This window comes from Callorhinus ursinus, unplaced genomic scaffold (assembly GCF_003265705.2).
Source record: "Callorhinus ursinus isolate GAN/ISIS: 27379988/994484 unplaced genomic scaffold, GSC_fseal_2.0 scaffold4, whole genome shotgun sequence".
Lineage (NCBI taxonomy): Eukaryota > Metazoa > Chordata > Mammalia > Carnivora > Otariidae > Callorhinus > Callorhinus ursinus.
This window is the reverse complement of record NW_027397066.1, coordinates 34,175,757-34,196,028: the sequence shown is the minus strand read 5'-3', so window position 1 is coordinate 34,196,028 and position 20,272 is coordinate 34,175,757. Positions and strand designations below refer to the sequence as shown.

At 40.9% G+C, this 20,272-nt stretch overlaps 1 protein-coding gene across 7 annotated transcripts in view; it reads right to left on the bottom strand.

The window, feature by feature from the left end:
• The window catches only part of LIMCH1 (LIM and calponin homology domains 1), a 321,761-nt gene that overhangs the window by 156,650 nt on the left and 144,839 nt on the right, over positions 1-20,272 (bottom strand). For all 7 annotated transcript variants that reach the window (XM_025887550.2, XM_025887555.2, XM_025887556.2 and 4 more), the window contains exon 3: positions 14,963-15,032. In XM_025887550.2, coding sequence (XP_025743335.2) covers positions 14,963-15,032 — 70 coding nt within the window. The remainder of the gene's footprint in view (positions 1-14,962; positions 15,033-20,272) is intronic.

The window sequence follows — 20,272 nt, the reverse complement described above, 5'->3', positions numbered from 1 at the left end:
AATGGAACTAAAGAAATGAATAAAATGGTGTCTGGAAGTCCCTTGGCAACCTTGCTGGGCACTGCTTCACAGTCAAAAAGGCAAGCCAGAGAGAGAGTGGCACATTCTTGCCCTTTCTTCCCACCCTCGGAGAGGTCTCCTGGGCTGGCAGGACTCCCCTGAACACACCTTCCACAAAAGGCAGGGGGCAGAGTGGCACGTAGCCCAGGCAGAATCTCTGAATAAAAGGCAGGCTGCTGACGCGTGCAGCCTCTGTTTGGTCTGACCTTCCCGTGGCGCAGAACCCACCCATGCAGTGCAGAATGATCCCCTTCTCCCCAGGGCTGCTGAATCAGCCACGCTGGGAACGACCCGAAGGGAAATTTCAGACTCCCGAGACATCTGCTTTATTCAGCACCATGAAGGAAATAGCAGCCGTTCAGTGAGGGAATAAAAATGAGGAGTTGGCTGAATAAAGGTGATAAAAATAGATTTTCCAACTCTACGAAGATGAATCATTTTGCCATGGGGATTCGCTAGGCTCTGCTTCAGCTTGGTTTTCAACCCAGCCTCATAAATTTGACTAAGGAAAATTTCCTTCCCCTAGATAACCAGTGCCATGAAGCCGTTAGCCTTCAGACGGGTCTGACAGGATTTTATTAGAGAATTGCCCAGAAATAACCTCCATTCTTTCCCCGGCCTGCAATAAATATTGACTTTGAAGGACAAGGTTCCAGGAGGGCTGGGCTGGGAGAAGCGGCCCTTGAACCCAGACTCACTGCATCTTTAGAACCCCCTCCCCAATTTTCTCGATTCTTTCCCTCCTCATTTTAAGAAATGGAAATTTTTGGAAAGCAAAGGGGTGGCTGGAAACCAGAAGAGAATGTGAGAGCGGGCTCAGGTGAAACCACACCTCAGATGTACGCAGTCGTGTTTTCCCCATGACACCGTGTGCTGCGGAGACCCAGAGGACCGTTGGGATAAATCTTTAAGATGTACCAGAGTTGCTTTTAATTCACAAAACTCTTGAAAGTCCTCTTTCTTTTGACCAAATGATACGTCTATGCGTCTTCCATGGCACACCCCAAAAGAAAAAACAAGGCTTCCCTTAGAGAATAAAAAAAGACTTCATTAAAAAGCAACAGGTAGTAGGAATATCAGGGGACAAGGTGAACTCCAGAGGAAAGTAATTGTGATCATATTTTAGCCACACCGTAAGTGTATAAAAAGGACCTTTTTTTTAACCAAGTGTTAGCTTGTAACACTTCTTTCCTTCCCTCATGGACACCCATAAACATGTATACATGATGGATTTTACTTACGCCCACGCGTCCTCCTGCTCTGCATTCAACTCCAGCGAGCCCACACTGGGAGGTGTGTGGGGCATCTCTCCTTGGGGCTCCAATGCAGCAGCTGCAACCTTCCCTCACATTCCCTCTCCCCAACCCGTCCCCAGCACGGCAAACCCAGCTCTGCCCAGGAGCAGGCTGCAGCAGCCTGAAGTGCTGATGCAGTGAAAGGGAACTTACTGGAAGAGAGCGTGATTGCCACACCTATTGGGGAGGGAGGCGGAGAATTCTGCTCCCTCCGAGGAAGGGAACAGAATCCCCAAGAGGTGGAGATGCCCAAATGCAATTCTGCGAGAGAACTTTGTGACAGCTACTAGCGCACGGTAGGCACCTGAGGCTATCGGTCCATGCGGACCTGGCACAGGCACCCAAGAGGACCCTGAGGGACAACAGTTCAAGTCCTGACTCTGGAACAAAGTAGCTGCATGACCCCAGGCAAGTCACTGCCTTTCTGAGTCTGTTTCTGAAATTCTAAAGCCATCATAATAACTGTGAACATAATAAATAATAAGCACAGATACAATTTTATTGGAAACCTGCTATGTACCATCCACCATATTAGGCACTTTATATATATATCCTCTCACTCAATCCCACAATACTGAGAGGAGATTTACCAACCCCGTTGTATAGATGAGGAAACCGGTGAACTCACTCCAGGAATCTCCACGGAAATAAAGAATCATCATATCCATTCAGTGTTTTGAATTTAAATGTAGGCATTTAATCTTTGTGCCTGAATTTGAGATGACATCTGAGAATGGAATTTCTGCCCTGTTGGGTGATTAATGTGTTTACGGTCCTCTGCTGGTATAATTCTGAGGTACTAGTATTTATGGCTGACTGTCCACGCTACTGCAAATCCCATTTCCCACCTGTTGCTTTTTATTAAACCTCCCTAAAGGACATGAAATATTTCTCTGTGCAGATTCTAAAAACGGGGATCCTGAAATATGTGAACAGAAACCTCGCGTGTGGATTTACCATTTGGAATTTTCAAATGCTATAAAACACAGTGTTTACAACCAATTCATCATTTATAAAAGTTTATTAGATTGATATGCCAACTGACTCACTGGTATACTGCCATTTATTGATACCAATACATCAAATGTTAGGCTGACATTCAATATTTATTAATAACCTCTGTGTTTCTTTGCCTATTTTATAGTTTCCGTGAATTATGCTCTATTTTATCTTTATCTTCATTCTATTTTTTAAGTGAACTTTTTATTTCAGTACAGTTTTTAGATTTATGGAAAACTGCAAAGAAAGTACGAATCCCACCAAAACCCACACTCTACATTTGACACTGCTATGCAACACATTTATCACAGCTAATGAACAAACACTGGGATCCGACTATTAACTAAACTCCATGTTTTATTTGGGTTTCATTAACTTTTCACTAATGGGCTTTTTTTCTGTTCCAAGATCCCATCCAGGACACCGCATTATTTTTAGTTATCCTATCTCCTTAACTTCCTCTGGACTTTCTTTTTTCTCGGACTTTCCTCGTTTTTGATGGCCTTGACAGTTAGGAGGAGTCCTGGTCAGGTATTTTGTATTTCATTTTGGGTTTGTCTGACATTTTTCTCATGGTCAGACTGGGGTGATGGGTTTTAGGGAGGAGGATCACAGAGGTGAAGTACCATTCTCATAAAATCCTATCAGTCATCTTTTTGTTTTCTTAATAAGTGGGGAACATATTTAAGTCCAATCAAAACTTCAAACTGAACAAGGTTAAGTAATCAATAAATAAATCAACAATTTATCAACAAGTGATCAATTATATATCAACCAATTGACTCAGAAATGCAATATTTTATATTGGGGAGAGAACGACAGAGAGGGAGGCTAATTTTTGTACCCACTGAGATGAGGGGGAGACCCAAGATTCTAACAGGAAACGAGCTAATTGCAAGAGAGGTGTCTAGCAAGTTCTTTTGAAATGCTTGCCAAGACAAACCTCCTACAAAAACAATCTCAGATTATGGCACATTTTAGGAGAAGTACTGGTTGAGTCTAGCACGGTTTCACCCTTTCATACAATGCTTTGTGAAATTTCTCCTGTTGTCAAACAACAGAACCCCTACAACCCCAGGTTCGGAGTACAAGATAAAACTTGGTTCCACAGAAATTTCTTCTTGAGGTAAGCTATGACTATGAAAAAAAAAGAAGTAAAACTTAGGCTAAAATATGCATTTCCTGCTATTATATATTTTTTTCCTCACAGTTCCTAATTGAAGGTCTGTTCCTGAGGGGAAAAGAGTGAGGAACTGATGTAATGTCACAAACTACTAAACACCGTCCAGTGAAAGATAAGGGAGAACAAGTGGTTTCTTTCTTCAAAGAATGGTTTTTGGGTTGTTTTTTTTCCCCCCCAGGGACAGGAAGGGGAAAAAAAAAACTTGAAAAAAAGTTTTATAGCACTGCTATATATAACCTTCCACCCTGGCAAAGACACAAAATAATTATGGAAACAAGCCTGGAAAAATAATTTCTGGTGCACGAAGAGGATTTTAGCCAATAGGTCTAGGCATTCATAACACATGTGAATAAGAATTGAAGTGCCCGGCTGGCTTATGTGCTGTTATGGGCTGACGAGTGTATCCCCCTGCCCCATTTATATATATTGAAGCCAGAACCCCAGTAACTCAGAAATGTGACTAGATGTGGACATAGGGTATTTAAAAAGGTAATTACGTTAATGCAGCCATTAGAGTGGGCCCTAATCCAATGTAACTGGTGTCCTTCTAAGAAGAGATTAGGGCACGGACAGGCGCACGTGCACACACACACAGGGGGAGACCATACAAAGACAGCTGTGGGCAAGCTAAGGGGAGAGGCCTCAGAAGAAACCAACCCTGCCTTCATCTTGATCTGAAGACTTCCAGCCTCCAGAACTGTGAGAAAGTTCATTTCCGTTACTTAGGCCCCCCCCCCCCCCAGGTGGTGATAGTCTCTCATGGCAACCCTAGAAAACTAACCTGCCTGCCCAGGACTAAGAGGGAAGTCTCAAGGAGGATGGGAAGTTAGAGGGTGCGCGATTGGTGGGATATCACATTTCAATAAATTGTCGATTATACAAAGATCTTTCTAAGCCATGATCTGTCATGATTTTCCTATCTAAGTGCCATTGCTAATGGCTCTTCCTCCTTACTATCTCTGCCAACATAGCTCACACACTCCAAAGATAAGACTATAATCTGGGGAGGGAAAAGCTTCAAAGCTTGGGGTTTTAGAAAAAGAAGTAATTTGTCTTCATATATACTTAAGCATACGGATTTAACTTCAAAATAATCCATTCATTAACCTCGTCCAATTTTTTTTATAACTTTTTCCTTCAGTTCCAAACCAACATTTCCAGTTGTCTGCCAGACATCTGCACATGAATGGATACCTCTTAGATACAGCCAACTCAAAATGTCCAAAAGATAATTCATCTTTTCTCTTGGAACCCACTTCTCATCCCCTGCTCCCATGATTCCTATTAATGGCATCATTATCCTCCAGGTTGTTTGAGTCCAAAATGTAGATGTCATCTTCCTCAGATTATTTATCATATTTTCTCAATTCTACAATGTACTTTTCTTTTAACCTCTGAGATAAAAATGCATCTTTCCATTGCTGGTATCTTAGTGCTCTGCCATAATTTAATTGGCAGCTTTTTTTCAATTAGTCATATTTCACAAAATGGTGTGTCTTATAATTGATGACATATTATATTCAGGGAAAAACATAGAAATATAAATCCTGTCTCCTCACCTCCACTCCCACTGCTTCTACCAAGGTTTAGGTGCTTGTCATCTCTTATTTGGACTACTTGTGTCCTAAATGACTTTTGCTGCTGGTCTCTTTCCACAATCTGCTTTTCACACAGCCCCCAGAGTTGTCTGGGACATGAGATTCCTTTGTTTTCAGGGGCTCTTACTCATAGAATACACGTCCAAACACCTCCAGGTGGCGTTTCTGGTCTCAATTGACTATTCCTTGTCCACTTTGCACAGCACTGATTTCTCTCAGGGACCCTGAGATTCCAGCTGCGGCCACATGCAAATACTAGCACTCCCAGACAAGACCCAGGCTCTTGCAGCTCCAAACCTTTCTCATTCCATCCCGCAGGAGCTAGAATGTCCTTCCCCCAACTCTTCACTCTTCACTATTAACGGATGCCCAGTTCAGATCCCATAACTTCCAAAGTTCTTAATCTCAAATAGATATTTTTCCTTGTTCCTCCTTGCATATTCTGTTTCATTAATATTTCACATTCTACCTTTATTAGACCTTATTTGTGTATTTGTCTCCCAGAAGGTAACCTCCTGAAAGGCAGGAATTATGTCTTGAGTCACAAGTAGATTTTTCAGTTAGAAAGCAAGAGAGAATACGCCATCTCTCTTTAGTGCTATGTGCAGAGGAAAACAGGAACTCAGACCTTAAATGTCATGCAAGAGAGGTGGTCCAAGGAAAACTGTGTTATCTTTAAGGTCCTTTAAGAGATGCATTTTCAGGAAAATAAGCAATCTATGCCCTGATTTCTCAAATAGATTAACATTACCATTTCACTCACTGTGGCAGGCAGCTTCTTAATAGCTCCCAGTGACCCTTCTTCCTGTATACAGGTCCCTGTGTGATCCACCCTGGATGGTGGGCTGGACTAGTGACTTGCTTTTATTTTATCTTATTTTTGTGACTTGCTTTTAATTAATAGAATATGGCAGAGGTGATGAAATGTCACTTCTGAGATTAGGTTATAAAGGACTACGACTTCCCTCTTGTTTGTTCTCACTCTCTCTTTCTGGTTCTTCTTGCTTGCTCACTCTGATGAAACAAGCTGCCACATTGTGAGGTGTTTTATGTGAACAGGCCCACATGGCAAGGAACGGAAGATGGCTTTGGCCAACATCCTGCAAGGAACTGAATCCTGCCAATATCCAAGTGAGTAAGTTTAGAAGCAGATCCTTCCCTAGTCAAGTCTTGACATGACATTGGCCAGCTCCTTGATTGTCACCTTCTGAGAGACGCTGAAACAGGAACCCAGCTAAGCCATGCCCAGAGTTTTGACCCACAGTAAGTATGAGACAATAAATTTTGTTTTAAGTCACTAAGTCTTCGGATAATCTGTTACACAGTAATAGATAATTGATACATTCACCAAACAAGAAAATCAGAAGGTAGATAATCATAGGATGAATGGGAAGGACCAAAAAACCCCTCTATTGAGTCTTCCCAAGTACTCCAAACAGATGTACAAGGGGACTAACTTATTGGTCTGATCCAATCACATCAGTAGGCATCAGAATTCCCTTTCATTCTGTCCAATTCACTGGAGAATGGCTCTCATCAATGGTCACACTTTCATCTGGTATTCACTCTGTGGCCAAGTCTTTTGGTTTAGGTCACCAGTTACCTGTAGTCCCGGTTCCTAAGAGTGATATATTCAATGGGAAAGAAACCTAGAATGTCACCTTAGCTCAGGGAAAGCCTTAAATGCCTTTCCAAGATATATGGATTGTATTCCATATGCAGTGGGCAGCCACAGAAAGTTACTGGAGAAGATAAGGGACATGAGACAATCTGGACATTTAGAAGCTACCTGTGGAAGCTCTTACAACTAGCAGCACACAAGCCATACTGACTTGGGAGGCATCAAACTAAGCACCCCCTTGGTTCACATTCTACCATTTGACTAAAAGCAGGATGCGTACCAAAGACTTTATGTTTTATTGTTGTTCTTCCCTGCAGTCTTTGCTCTGTTGTGTCCAAACCTACTAAAATGCTAACCACTATCCTTACCTCTGCCCTGCCTTGTCACCACACTCAAAAGCAGCAAATTGAGCATTCCTTCTGTGTGTGGTATGACAACCCGGCCAAGGTTTTTCTCACCATGCCAGGGATGAGGATAAAGGAAAATTGTGTCACTAAACTCAATTCTGGCTGAGATTCTTCACAAGGTCTATTCATTTTTCTGTGAAAATACTTCCTGCACACAGAAGATCACTCAGCTACCGGTTTTTACTTGTCCCCCAAAGAGCAGGACCACCTCCAAAGACCCCCTCATCATACCATGCAATGACCACAAAGAGCAGGATAAGGTAGGAAAATACACTGAGTGGGAGGATTCCAAGTCTCTCCCCCTCCCTTGGCCACAGGAGAATTCTGTGTCGCCTTCTTCCCGAGTCTTTGTTACCCAGAATCAGAACCATGTGTGAAGGGGGAATTGAAAGGAGCTCAGTGTACCTGACTGCTTTGCACCAGACAAGGCTGAGGGTGAGTAGAGACAGAGAAAAGGATTAGAAGCAAGACAGACGAGACCTAGTCCAGTGTGAGTCTGGACGATTTTAGGTAGTTGGAGGTGGGGAGAGATTTGAAGTGAGCTGGTAAGAGTAAGATTTGTGTGTGTGTATGTGTGTGTGTAAAGCGAGAAATTCTAACAGAGAGAAAGAGAGGAGGGCATTTTAGAAAGGTCTGCTGCATGTTATAAATGGAATCACTCTATAACATTCTTTTGAAAGACTTCAGTACAGATTTTTCATCTATTATTTTATCATTTGTTGAACTGGTGCTTCACGGACTCTGGGGCTTGAGGTGTGGCCGCATGGAGACTGATTTTATAGGAGTGACAGTAGAAATACTACATTTAAAACAGGCCGCCACCTCAACTTGGCGAAGTTAATACATCTTAAGTGAGAGGGATAAGAGGTTGTCTTCTAAAAACATATGAGATCTCCTTAGAGGTTGACACCTCCAAAAATAGATATTCAGGAGTGCTGAGGTTCAATGACATAGGATAAGGCTTTAAGGACGTAGTATAACGCAGTAGAAAAGGCACAGCCTCTGGAGTTGGGCAAACCAGGGTCCAAATCTCAATTCTGTCTCTAATTTACTGGAAAGTGGGTAACTTACTATTTTGTACCTTTGTTTCCTGAGATATATAAGGATACAGCAATAACTACATTGCAGGGCAATTGTAAAGATTAAGGATAATCCAGCACTGTACCTGGTACACGCTAGGTATTTACTATATGATGGTTATCATTATGGTCACTTACACCTCTGGCCTCCCTCTGGCCTCAAATGTTAACTTTAACTGGAAGAGAAACAGGCACAGAACAGAACTTGGACCAGCTTCTTCTGAGGACACCTATAAGCCAGTCCACTGAAGGGAAGCGAAATGCTCAAGAAACTCTAAAGGCAGTTGTAGGATATAAACCTAAAACCTCAGACACGGCTAGAGATGAGCTAAGGCACACAGGAGCTAACCTCCAGGTAGGATTTGCAGAAAACCAGCCCTTGGCACGCAGACACCCAAAACACCTGGAACTCAAATTTATGGTGTTGTCCTCTTCCTAAAATGATTAGGTTTGTGTAAGGGCTTTTCACAACTGCTACTCACAGCTTCATGTGTTTACCTTTTGTCCAGAACAATATTTTTCATCTTCTCATAATGTGGAAATCTCTATGGCCTTTTCATCTTTTCCCCTGTTCTGACCTCCCTCAGACGATGAAACATCAACTATTCTGGTATCAGTTTCATAAAATAAAGCAGATACCCTTTGAAAGCTTCCTAAAGTCCACAGAATTTATGGAAACTTACATTTTTTTATCCCTTTCAGGAAGTTCAGCTCTAAGTATATTTGAAATCTTATCTTTTCATTAAAGAAAAATACAACCTTTTCCTAAAAAATAAGTTTTTGAGTGGGTTAGGTAACTAAGTGGTAGGAAAATTCTACTAGTTCCATTTCTGCTATATCCTACTGAACCTCCCCTAGAGTTAAATTTCTAGTATTCATGAGGTAAAGAGATGTTCCATGAAGTGAAGCCTTTCACAGAGCTTGGGAAGGTATTCTGAAGGTAGTGGCCAAAAGATGGGGGTGGGGGAGGGAGAGAGATGAACTAAAAGAGCAAGTCTTTGCTTTCCCCTCTTTCTCACAAGAGGGAAAACAATCTGTCATTTACATGTATCCCATTTTCAACTTATGAGTAACACAGCCAAGGAGGAGGGTGGCCTGGGCTCTGGATCCAGCTCAGCATTTACTCTTTGTGTGATCTTGGGCAAATAGTTCCCCTTTATAGACCCACATGTCCTCATCTGTAACACAAATATCTCTAAGATGCCCCTCCAGCTGTAAAATTCTCTTTTCCTCAGATCGTTTTCATCCTCATGGATTCACGTACAAGATCAAGCAAATATTTCATGACAACTCTAGAAAGGTTCAGCACCCGAGGGCAGAATCCCCAAATATTATCTCTTTCCAATTATACTTCACACGTGCATACACACACACACACACACACACACACAGTGGCTGTTACAATTAAAATCTGGGCAAGAGAAAGCTTCATCCCTAAGTTCCTATTGTTAGCAAGGACTTCATACATATGTGTCTCTTGCACAAAATCTGTTTCTGGGATGAAAGAGAATTTCGCACAATCTCTAATGACCATTAAATTGCGTTTCGGGATGTGGCTTGATTGTGCAATCCTGACAAACTGGCAGATTAAAGGGCAGCATTTTTCAGCGTCTTTGGTATGCCAAGACCTACATTCGAGGTCTTTCTCTCTGGCAATAGCTAACAGTATCACTAACACCTAAAAAAGAATGTGAGCATCTGCAGGCGGTCACCATGCGGCTGCATATGTCAGCAATCGTTACAGAAGAAACCCAGATCCGGATCCAGGGTCTTTGCATTCTTGCCAGGAAATCATTTTCAACTACTTTGTTTTAACACCTTCACCCCTGAATTCTTTGTAACCACAGCTCAACTCAGGGGCTAAAATACACCTATTCATGCCTTTGTAAATCTACACGTGTTTATAATTTGGGGTTGCTATGTGAAAACATACTTTTCTATTTATCTTCAAGTCAAGCAGCTGGGCCATCTTAATGGATTCTTCTCAACACCAGGCCATTAAGACACACAGGCATGGGTTCCACACATGAAAAACCCTCTGGCCATGCTTCTTAGGTCTCCATGGCCCCTGCTACTGAGAACTTCTTGATCACTAGATGGCCAGGGACCCGTCAACCCCCTGACAAAGTTGAAGCCAGCCTAGAGGTCTGTGGGTGCACTTGAGGGGCTCTGTCTGCTCTTTCCTGACTGTCACAAATAAAAGAGGAAGAAAATGTCATGTGAAGAACACACTCACATAAAAGACTGCATCGCTGCTGAACCAAGATGGTCCCTGCCATCTTCAAATCTACTGCTTACTTGAGATTCCCCACTCCAGCCCCTCAAGAAAAGATAAGAGAACTAATGTCTTTTAATCTCCAACTCTTTATATTGCAAATTTTCAAGCCTACCAAAAAGTTGCAAGAATAGCACCATGAAAACTGTATACCCTTTCACTAGATCCAACATTTTGACACATGTCCCTTCCTCTCTTCTTTCTTTTCAGTCTCTCTATCTCTATCTCCAGTGTTTGTGTATATAAAATTATACATTACAGACACAGACTTCTATTTGCTGAACAATTTGAGAATTAATGTACACATTGTGACACTTGATCTTGAAATATGCCAGCTTAAGCACCTCCTAACATCAAGAGTATTCCCCTATGTACAGAACTATCTTTGGCAATACAGTTATCACATGCAGGAAGTTCAAGATTGAGAGAATATTATTATCTAGTATTCAATCTACACTCAAATGCCTCCAATTGTCCCAATAATGTCTATCATAGTTGCTCCTTCTCAATCAAGGATCACATGTCCTTGGCATATCTCCTTAGTCACCTTTCATCTGTAACCATTTTTCTAGCCTTTGGGGAGGGGAGGTGTCTTCATGGTATGTCCCCTCATACTGGACTTGTCCGACTGTTCCCTCAGAGTTGGATTCAGGCCAAATATTTTGGCAGACATTCTATCAAGGTGATGCTGTGACTTCTTAATGCTTCAGTAGGATACCTTTCATTGTTTGTACCCTTTATACATATTGGTAACTTTGATCATGTCCAATTAACTGTTAAAACTACAATGTCTTAACATAAATACTAAACCATTTACCATTTACACACCTTCTATTTCAAATTGTTAACAACAGTTATTTAAAATCTTATTCCCCAAAGCATACTTCAACAGAGCTACCTTTTATCTCTCCAACATACTAAGTCATTTTTCCTAAACTAAGAAACGCTAACTGTATTCTATGATAAACGGTCATATGCACCATAAACATTAAAGGCTTCCCAAAGGAAATGGTTTTTCACTGGGTCTTGATAAATAAATGGGACTGTGTCGAGAGCCCAGGGGGAAAGCGTTATATTCACAAGAACTATCATGAGCAAAGGCATTGTACATGAGAGTGAATAATATTTGAGGAACTGTGGGTTGACTGTAATAATCCAGGCAAGAGATGAGGCCTACTCTAGGCCTTGTCTAGGGGCCAAAGAGATGCAGACAAGCAGACAGATTGGGGAAAGCTGCCAAATTCTCTGAGAACTGAGCTAGGGCAAATGCATTGTCTATGATGCCTTTATTGGCACTGGGAAATCGGTGGCTAGGAGTGGTCATTTAAGTCTAATTTGAATATGTTAAGTTGTGGTACTGGTGGGACATTGAGATGGAGCTGTCCAATAAACAGAACAAGAGGTCCAGAGTTCAGGAGAAAAAAATGTGCTGAGCGATGATGATTTGGTCGGTGCTATGAAGAGCTGGAGTCATGGAGACAGAAAAGAACACGTGTGTAGAAAGAGATCAGACAAGAGATTTGAAGAAAGGACCTAGAAGAACATTAACAGAACCGGGGGGATGGAGGAGAGAAGGGTGGCCATTTTGCTTCTTGCCAGGAGCCTAACTACTGTACTAGTTTTTGGCAATGTTGTTTTGAAGGTAATTGTAGGAGAGGAAAAGCATTTGACCAGATTTGTAGTTTCAGGAATCATTAATGAATGGGAAGCAATTAATTACACTTAGATAAGTATTTTCAGGGGGACTAAGGATAACTCTGTTGTGTGTGTTTCCAACACCATCATGCAATTAACTCAGTTCTGACATTCTGTACCTGGAGATCGTGTCAGATCCCATAGGTTAAGGGCTCAGTCCCATGAGACTTGCTCCCCTCCCCACTTCACGTAACAATCCCAAAGCCAAGTTGTCACCTTTTCATTCTGACCAATGGGCTATAAATCTGAGGTTCCCATGACCCCCTCCTTGGGCTTAATTAATTTGCTAGAGTGGCTCACAGAACTCAGAAAAACGTGGACTGATATTAACCAGTTTATTATAAAAGATATTATAAAGGATACAGATGAAGAGCCACATGAAAAAGTACATAGGGCAAGGTATGTGGGAAAGGGCAGAGAACCTCCACGCTTTTTGGACCCCCCACTCTCCCCAAATCTCCATGGGTTCATCAACCTGGAAGCTCTCCAGACCCCCATCCTTTTGGTTTTTTATGGAGGCTCCATTGGCCACTGGGGATTGAACTCAATTTCCAGCCCTCTTCCTTTCCTGAAGTTTGGGGGTGGGGCTGAAAGTTCCAACCTTCCAATCACCTGGTTGGTTCCCCTGGCAACGATCCCCACCCCCAACCTTGGGGCCTTCCAAAAGTCACCTCATTAACATAAAGTCAGGTGTGGTTGAAAGGGGCTTGTTACAAATAACAAGACACTCCTTCAAACTTTACAGGACTGGAGCCATTTCAGGAACCAATGACAAAAGACCAAATATTACTACAAAGATGTTCCCGTGGCTCTTACTGCTTAGGAAATCCCAAGGGTGTTAGGAGCTCTGTGCTAGAAATGGACAAAGACCAAATATATATTTCTTGTTACAAATGACCACAATAACAAACTAGTAAAAAAAGATATAAGTGATAAAGAATGAAGGTTAAGTGAGGAAGTATTATTTGGAAAAGGGCAAGAAAGAGGAAAAATGATGGAAAGGACAAAATGGAAAGGAAACTCAAATGGAAAGGGAAAGAGGAGAAATAAAAGTCAAGGATAGAAAAGGGAGGAAAGCAACCAGGGCCCCTTGTTTTCTTGAGTAAAATTCCTGCCTGCTCTGAAGTAGAGGCAATATGCAAAGAGTAACATTTGATCCATGATAAGATCAATGCACATGTCCGAAACCTGTAATTTTACTAGAATTATTTATGATTCACATCTGAATTAAAGTTTCAAAACCCTTTTCTCCCTTTCTGGACTCTGGGCTACTTGCTTCTGTTTATATGGATTTCACTGAGACCTCCCTTGACTTCATGCTGTGTGTTTTGTTCCTATACCATTAACTCCCAGAGTTCCAAGGTCAGGAGATGCCACAGGCTTGAAGCCAAAGAGATATTTGTCAGCATCATTAAGACTGTGACCTTAACATGTGGAAGAAATGGACTTCATAAAAATTCTAAAAATATATATATATACATTACTATATATAATATATAATACAGATATACAGATTATTTTATAAAATTATTCAAATCCATTCCTTCCAAATTTATCTATTTATCTACACATCTGTTAACTTACTTGGCTACATGATTCTAACAAACAACATTAGAAGGGTTTTTAATGCGTAATTACCAGCTTACTACTAACCGGTATGGGAAATAAAAGGCATCCACAGAAATAGCAGTTCTTACAATTAAAAAAAAAAAAATCCACTTTCTTCAACTTGCTGAAACCACATACCTTATTACCATAACCCTCACAGTTCTCAAACACAATCTCTTTTTTTGGGGAGGGGTTACATCTAATTTCAATTAGTCATCCTGATATGGCTAAAAACTTTCTGACAACACTCAGTAAGGTCTATGTAGGAGCCTGCCTAAATTCTTGACATTTTTCTAATTGTTTTCTGCCAAACCACATGCAGAGAAGGAGGTCACACTAGAAAGAGTCACTGAGTCCTCACCGGGCCACATATATCCTTAGCTTTTTGTGCACACGTGTATGTGTGCACATTCCTTCCAGAACTAAGCTATGTTTGTCTTCTTGATCTTCCACTTTTCCCCCTTTTTTACATAAAAGGCAACATCAACTAAATAATTAACATGAGTCATCAGGAATTATGAAATGTATCATCAATGATTAAGAAATTCAGCTTCTGACCACATGTGATCCCGTGAGTTTTGTCTATTTAAATGGATAGGTTCAGAAGGGCAAGGGCTTTTAGGAAACAAGTCTCCACATGACATAAGGATCACCTTAGTGTCCATTATGTCTTTAAAAGAGTTGGTCTCCAGATGTGGTATTTAAACACAAGTGGATTTTAAGGCCGAAAACGGCCATTTCTGATGGAAGTTCTGCTTGTAAATCATGAAATTCTCTTTCTCTACCTCCTCTCCCCTTCCTTCCAGGGGAATGCAATAAAAAATGAAATGAGAAAACCATAATTACAATCACATTCCTCCCCTGGGGTCAACCTAATTATCAGCCTCTCCCCCCAAAACAAATTCCCCTCTTTAAGAATGACGGTCCTTATCACTCATGGGAAAGATACAAAGATTAAGATGCCATTTAGGCATAACTGCGATCTTTCATTTTTAAGTGACCTCTCAGTTTAATGGATTCAATGCATCCTCATTCAAGTGGAATATATATTGCGGGGGAGAACTGTAATAAATGGCACTGTCATGACCCTTAGGTTAGAGCCAAGGAATATTGGAAAATAAATCTCAATTCTGGATACTCACCAATCCCGCAATGGGGGTAGGCAATCTATTGATCTTTTTAACAAGTCCTGGCTTTATAGCATTCAGCAACCTGTCATGAAAAAGGCAGAATGTCAAGTGAGACATAAAGCAAGATGGATCACACAAATCACCTTTATCCGGGGCTACAGCTAAATTGCTGAATAGGAAAAGCAGTGAATTTAAAGCATGTAGTAAATCTCAATAATCTATGAGCCTTCACGCATACAAGTGGAGAGCTTTGCCAGCATCAAGTCTGTCCATAGCAGGTGAAGTTTTAGAACTTAGAAATGTTGAGAGAACAGGGATGGAGACAGGAAGGGGCATCAAGAGAAAAGACACCAGTATGAACTGGATCAAGGTTGGGAGGGAAGTGTCTAGGACTGGAGCCAGCTACTACAGGCAAGGCCTGTTCCCAATTCTCCTGGCCAAGACAGGGGTCTCTCCAGGAATGCATGAAGTTCAGAGACCAACATCTGTCTTTGCAAATAATTTGCCAAGGCTAATTCTACCTCCAGACCCCTTTTGCTCATTGACAGTGGCTTGTGAAATGTGGGTGATCTTCACTTAAGAAAGGGAAGAATATGGTTAGCGAGAGGTTAACCAATCATGGCTTAAAGATTCTAAATAAGGCTCACCACAATTCCCTAGGTACAGAAGATATGTGAGCAAAACATCTTGGGGGTAAAGGTTGAAATCACGTAAAAATGGTAATATAAGCAAAGGAAAGCAAAAAAAAAAAAAAAAACAAACCCAACTATAACTTCTTGTTTTCAGGAAATAGTTCAGAGTAAAAAGAAACAAGGAAGGAAGGCAATCTGCAAAAGGAAAATAGGGTTGGCATCAGGGTGATGTGACGGAATGTCGCATTTGTGAACTAGGTAATTCAGAAAGGAATAATGGAAGGTAGAGGGTTGCAGGAGGGAAGAATTTATTCTCACGTTCAGGAATTAGAGAGGAGAGACCATCAGGTAGGTACCTTATCTCAGGATGCAGTGCAAAGAGAAACCTAGGGCAGGGGTTTATTACAACTCGAGATTCAGCAAACTACGACCCATGGGCCAAATATGGTCCAGTGCCTGTTTTTATAAATAAAGTTTTACTGGACCCCAGCCATACCCATTCACTTATGTATTATCTACTGCTGCTTTTGTGACAGCAGAGTGGAGTTACTGTGACAGAGAACATACAGCCCACAATGCATGCAAGTTTTACTATTTGGCTTTTTACAGAGTCAGTTTGCCAACTTCTGTTATCATTCATGGAGTCCAAAATTATAGAAAATTCTGAAGACCCTATATACTTGATAGATCTCTACAAATCAGTAACAAAAGATTCATTGAAATAGGTTGGTAATTAGGCTTGAATTCAGCTTCTATTTGACTTTGACACACTGTGTATTTATTCATGAATTGAGAACCATCGCCCCACTGGTTATGACAGCCAGGATCCCGGTTTTGCACCAAGGATCAGTCGGCTGTTCTGGCTAACTCTCACTGCAATTCCAACACGCTCCCACCAACCGGTACCACTCAGAGCAGACACGTGCCTCTTTGCCCACTGAGAGCCAAGATGGCACACTTTTCATGAACCCACTTAGTTTTCACCAGGACCCTAATCTTTTTTAAAAAGAGCTTCTTTATGACTTATTTTGGAATTATTGGTTTTTCAAGTCCGAAGACAACTTGTTCTCTCATTTTACAACTTAGAAAATTGAAGCCTGATGATGACGGATGAGTAACTTCTCCAGAGCTGATTAGTGGTATAATCAGGCCGAGCATCCAAGTTTCCTGGATCAGCACACTCTCTTGGGCAGTGTTAATGTCCCATATCTCATGCTTTAAAAAAAGTAGATAGATAAGATGTCTTCAAAGTAAAGTTTTAAAATCTATGAACACTTAGGATATGTTACTTTTTTCACTAGTTCTTAACAGTGTCATTTTAAACTGGATTTTAAAATAGTATCTGCACACAGTATTGATGATTCAAAAGATGTTTCACTGTAACCCCAGTCCCACAGGCCCCAGACTATTCCCTAAAGGCAACCTTAAAGACCCGTCAAAGAAAATACATAAAGATACATATAATTTTTCAAAAAGGACAGATGTAGCATATCATAAGCACTGTCCTACACCTTGTTTTGCCACTTACCAATATTACCTATAGGTTGAACAATGTACCTTGGAGAGTATGCCTTATCAATACATGTGAACCTACATCCTTTTTAATAGCTGTGGACTGCAGACTGATATGGGCTGAGAGCATTAGCTCTGGAGTCTAACTGACTGAATCCAAAGCCCAGCTCCACCATTCACTGGGGTTATTACTTAGGGCAAGTCCATTAACTTCAGCCTTGACTGTAATATAGAATTATAATGGTACCAATTGCATAGGTGTCACTGAGGCTTAAATGGGACAAAATACGTAAGGAGCTAGCACAGAGCCTGGTGCGTAATAAGTTCTCTATAAATGTTTCTCTACATTTATATGTATGCGTTCATTTTATACTAATTCAATTCATCGCATTTTAGATCAAGCACTTACTCTAATACTTTTCAATTTTCTAATGAAATAAAATATCACTGCTACCAGATGCCCAAGCATTGTTGCTAATTAGCCAAAGCAGAAAGAATAATAAACACCCTATTAAAGAATTTATAAACTAAAAATCCTCCTTTAAAAGGCACCTTTGTATTAATAAGTTTAGTAGTGATGCTCCACCAACTCCTCTTTTATCCAGGTTTAGATTTTTTAAACAGTCTTAAATACTTCCTTATAGTCCTCCTTTGCAGAATTATATGGCAGAAATCATTCCTGTCACATGATGTTGTTCAAAAACAACTATGATGCTGGACCTTAATTGAAAGAGCAACAAAAAAACTCTGTCAAAATGTTTAACCACAAATTAAAAAATAAAAAGCCTGAGTGCTCTTACATAATTGGAATACTTTCAAGATCAAGGCAGCTGTATTTTTTTTGTATAAACATTGCTCCAGTCCCTTACGCAGTTTAGAGCACACAATAATAAAAGATTGCACCGAATTGACATTGCGGGAATGCCCAACAGCTGCCTGTCTTATATGTTGCATTAAATTGAGGACATTTCTTGCACATATTAGGAGACAGATGAGAAGTTCAAAAATACAGCTATGGGTAAGAGTCAAGGATATTCACTTGCAATTTTACTAAAAACCCCTATCACCTTCCTATGTAAATTAAAATATATTTTCAATAAATACTTATTGATGGAATGCTTTAAACCGATGATGATATTTTATATTCATGAGCTTTCTGAGATGCACTGTCTCCAACTATCCTGCCCTGCAGAGACAGGTCACGTACTCATTCCACCATTTGTGTAGAAGAAAAGACAGCCCCAGACAGATGGGAAGACCTCCTTCAGAGACACGCACAGCTGGTTCACGGTGTAGCCAAGACAGCCTTCATGTCTTAGACCAGTCATTTTATAAAGAAAGCGCTTTAGAAAGTCCTGCTTCAGTATGTGCCATCAAAGTACAAGGCAACACACACACACACACACACACACACACACACACACAGAGAACAAACCTTTAACACTTAATGAATAGGAAGGTATAGTGAATTTGGAATAAGTAGTCTAGGTTTTTTTTTCCACTTTAAAGATTTTTTTTATTTATTTGAGAGAGCGAGAATGAGAGAGAGAGAGAGCACATGAGAGGGGGAGGGTCAGAGGGAGAAGCAGACTCCCCGCCGAGCAGGGAGCCCGATGCGGGACTTGATCCTGGGACTCCAGGATCATGACCTGAGCCGAAGGCAGTCGCTTAACCGACTGAGCCACCCAGGCGCCCAAGTCGTCTAGGTTTTAAGAGCTAAACTCAACACTCATTAGCCATGGGCCACCGGGAAGTCACTTGAGCAGAGTCTCAGTTTTCCCTTAATGGGGATACCCAAAATGGGAATTTTGAAAACCTCACCTTCCATCCAGGATTGTGGTGAGGAGCCAATGGGGCAATGTGTGTTGCTAGCATTTGGTAAATGGAAATTTGTATATTCATACCCACATGGTCTACTAAAGCATACCCTTTTTTGCCAAGGAAGTTCAGGTCATTTTAGTTTCAACTTTTCCATTAGCCAGCTGCCAAAGACGAAGGTAAGTTTTCCTTATTTTCTTTTTCTGGCCACCTTTGGACAAAAATCTCACATTAATGAATCAAGTCAACAAATGTGTATAGCTTGCCTAATATATGTGTGATAAGAAATGACTAGAAACAGGAAGGCAAGTCATGATCTGGGATAATCCTCAATTATGAAAAAGTTAATGACATTAAAGGCAAAGCAAAAATACATGTGTTTCTTATATGACAGAAATTAAATGGTGTCTACTATACTCATATTCTAAATCTGAAACACACTGTGACCTATTTCAAGGAAGGCTATTCCATATGTTCCTTCACATACTCAACAAATACTTATGGAGCATGCATGATGTTCTGGCCTGAAGCTGAGTACAGGGGTACAAAGAAGACAAGGCAGACCCCAGGTTGCTCCCTCACGGGGCATGTTCACTAATAGACTTAAAACTCACAGGAAGACAAGAACTGTGCACATATGTGGTTCATTGTCACACCACCTAATGCACAGGCCATCTTGAGTTTCTGAGAAGAGGAATTAAAGACACGCTCAGCACAGATTCTATGGAATACAGTTCTTAAAAGATTAAAGATTTGATTCCTTAAAGAAACAATTATTGAGACACCCAGGAATGATGCTGATGTTCTGATTGGACCACAGACTGCATTTATTAACTCTCTGTAACACCTAATATCCAGCTTGTGGTAACCTCTCAACCACTGTTTAATGGTCATAAAATACAAACTGAAGAACTTTGTTTCTATCTGTGACTAAAAAGAAAAATCTCAAATCTCTATTCTGGGACGGAGAGTTTCTGGTTCATTTTGATTCTTCCAGCAGCCGGTATAATAGTTCTGTGAGGGTCATAACACTGAGAATATAGCTACGAAGGATCCAGTACAAGATCATCCAGACGTTAGGAACTAAACCGATGAGAAGTTTGTTACTAAGCTGTGACATAAACATCAAAGGCAAAATTTTAAAAGGATTGCAAAATTCAGCTTACTCTACAAGTCATTCAATTCATGAATTCAAGTCCAATAACGATCCTAGAGTTTGGGGGAGAGCAGAGGAGATATCTAGACCTTGAGCACAGGGTTGGGAAGTTCATGTTTAATCTCATGGGAAATCACTTTATTCTTTGCAACAAGAGATTACATCACCATCTCATTAGCTTCATTTGTACAGCTGCAATAGGCA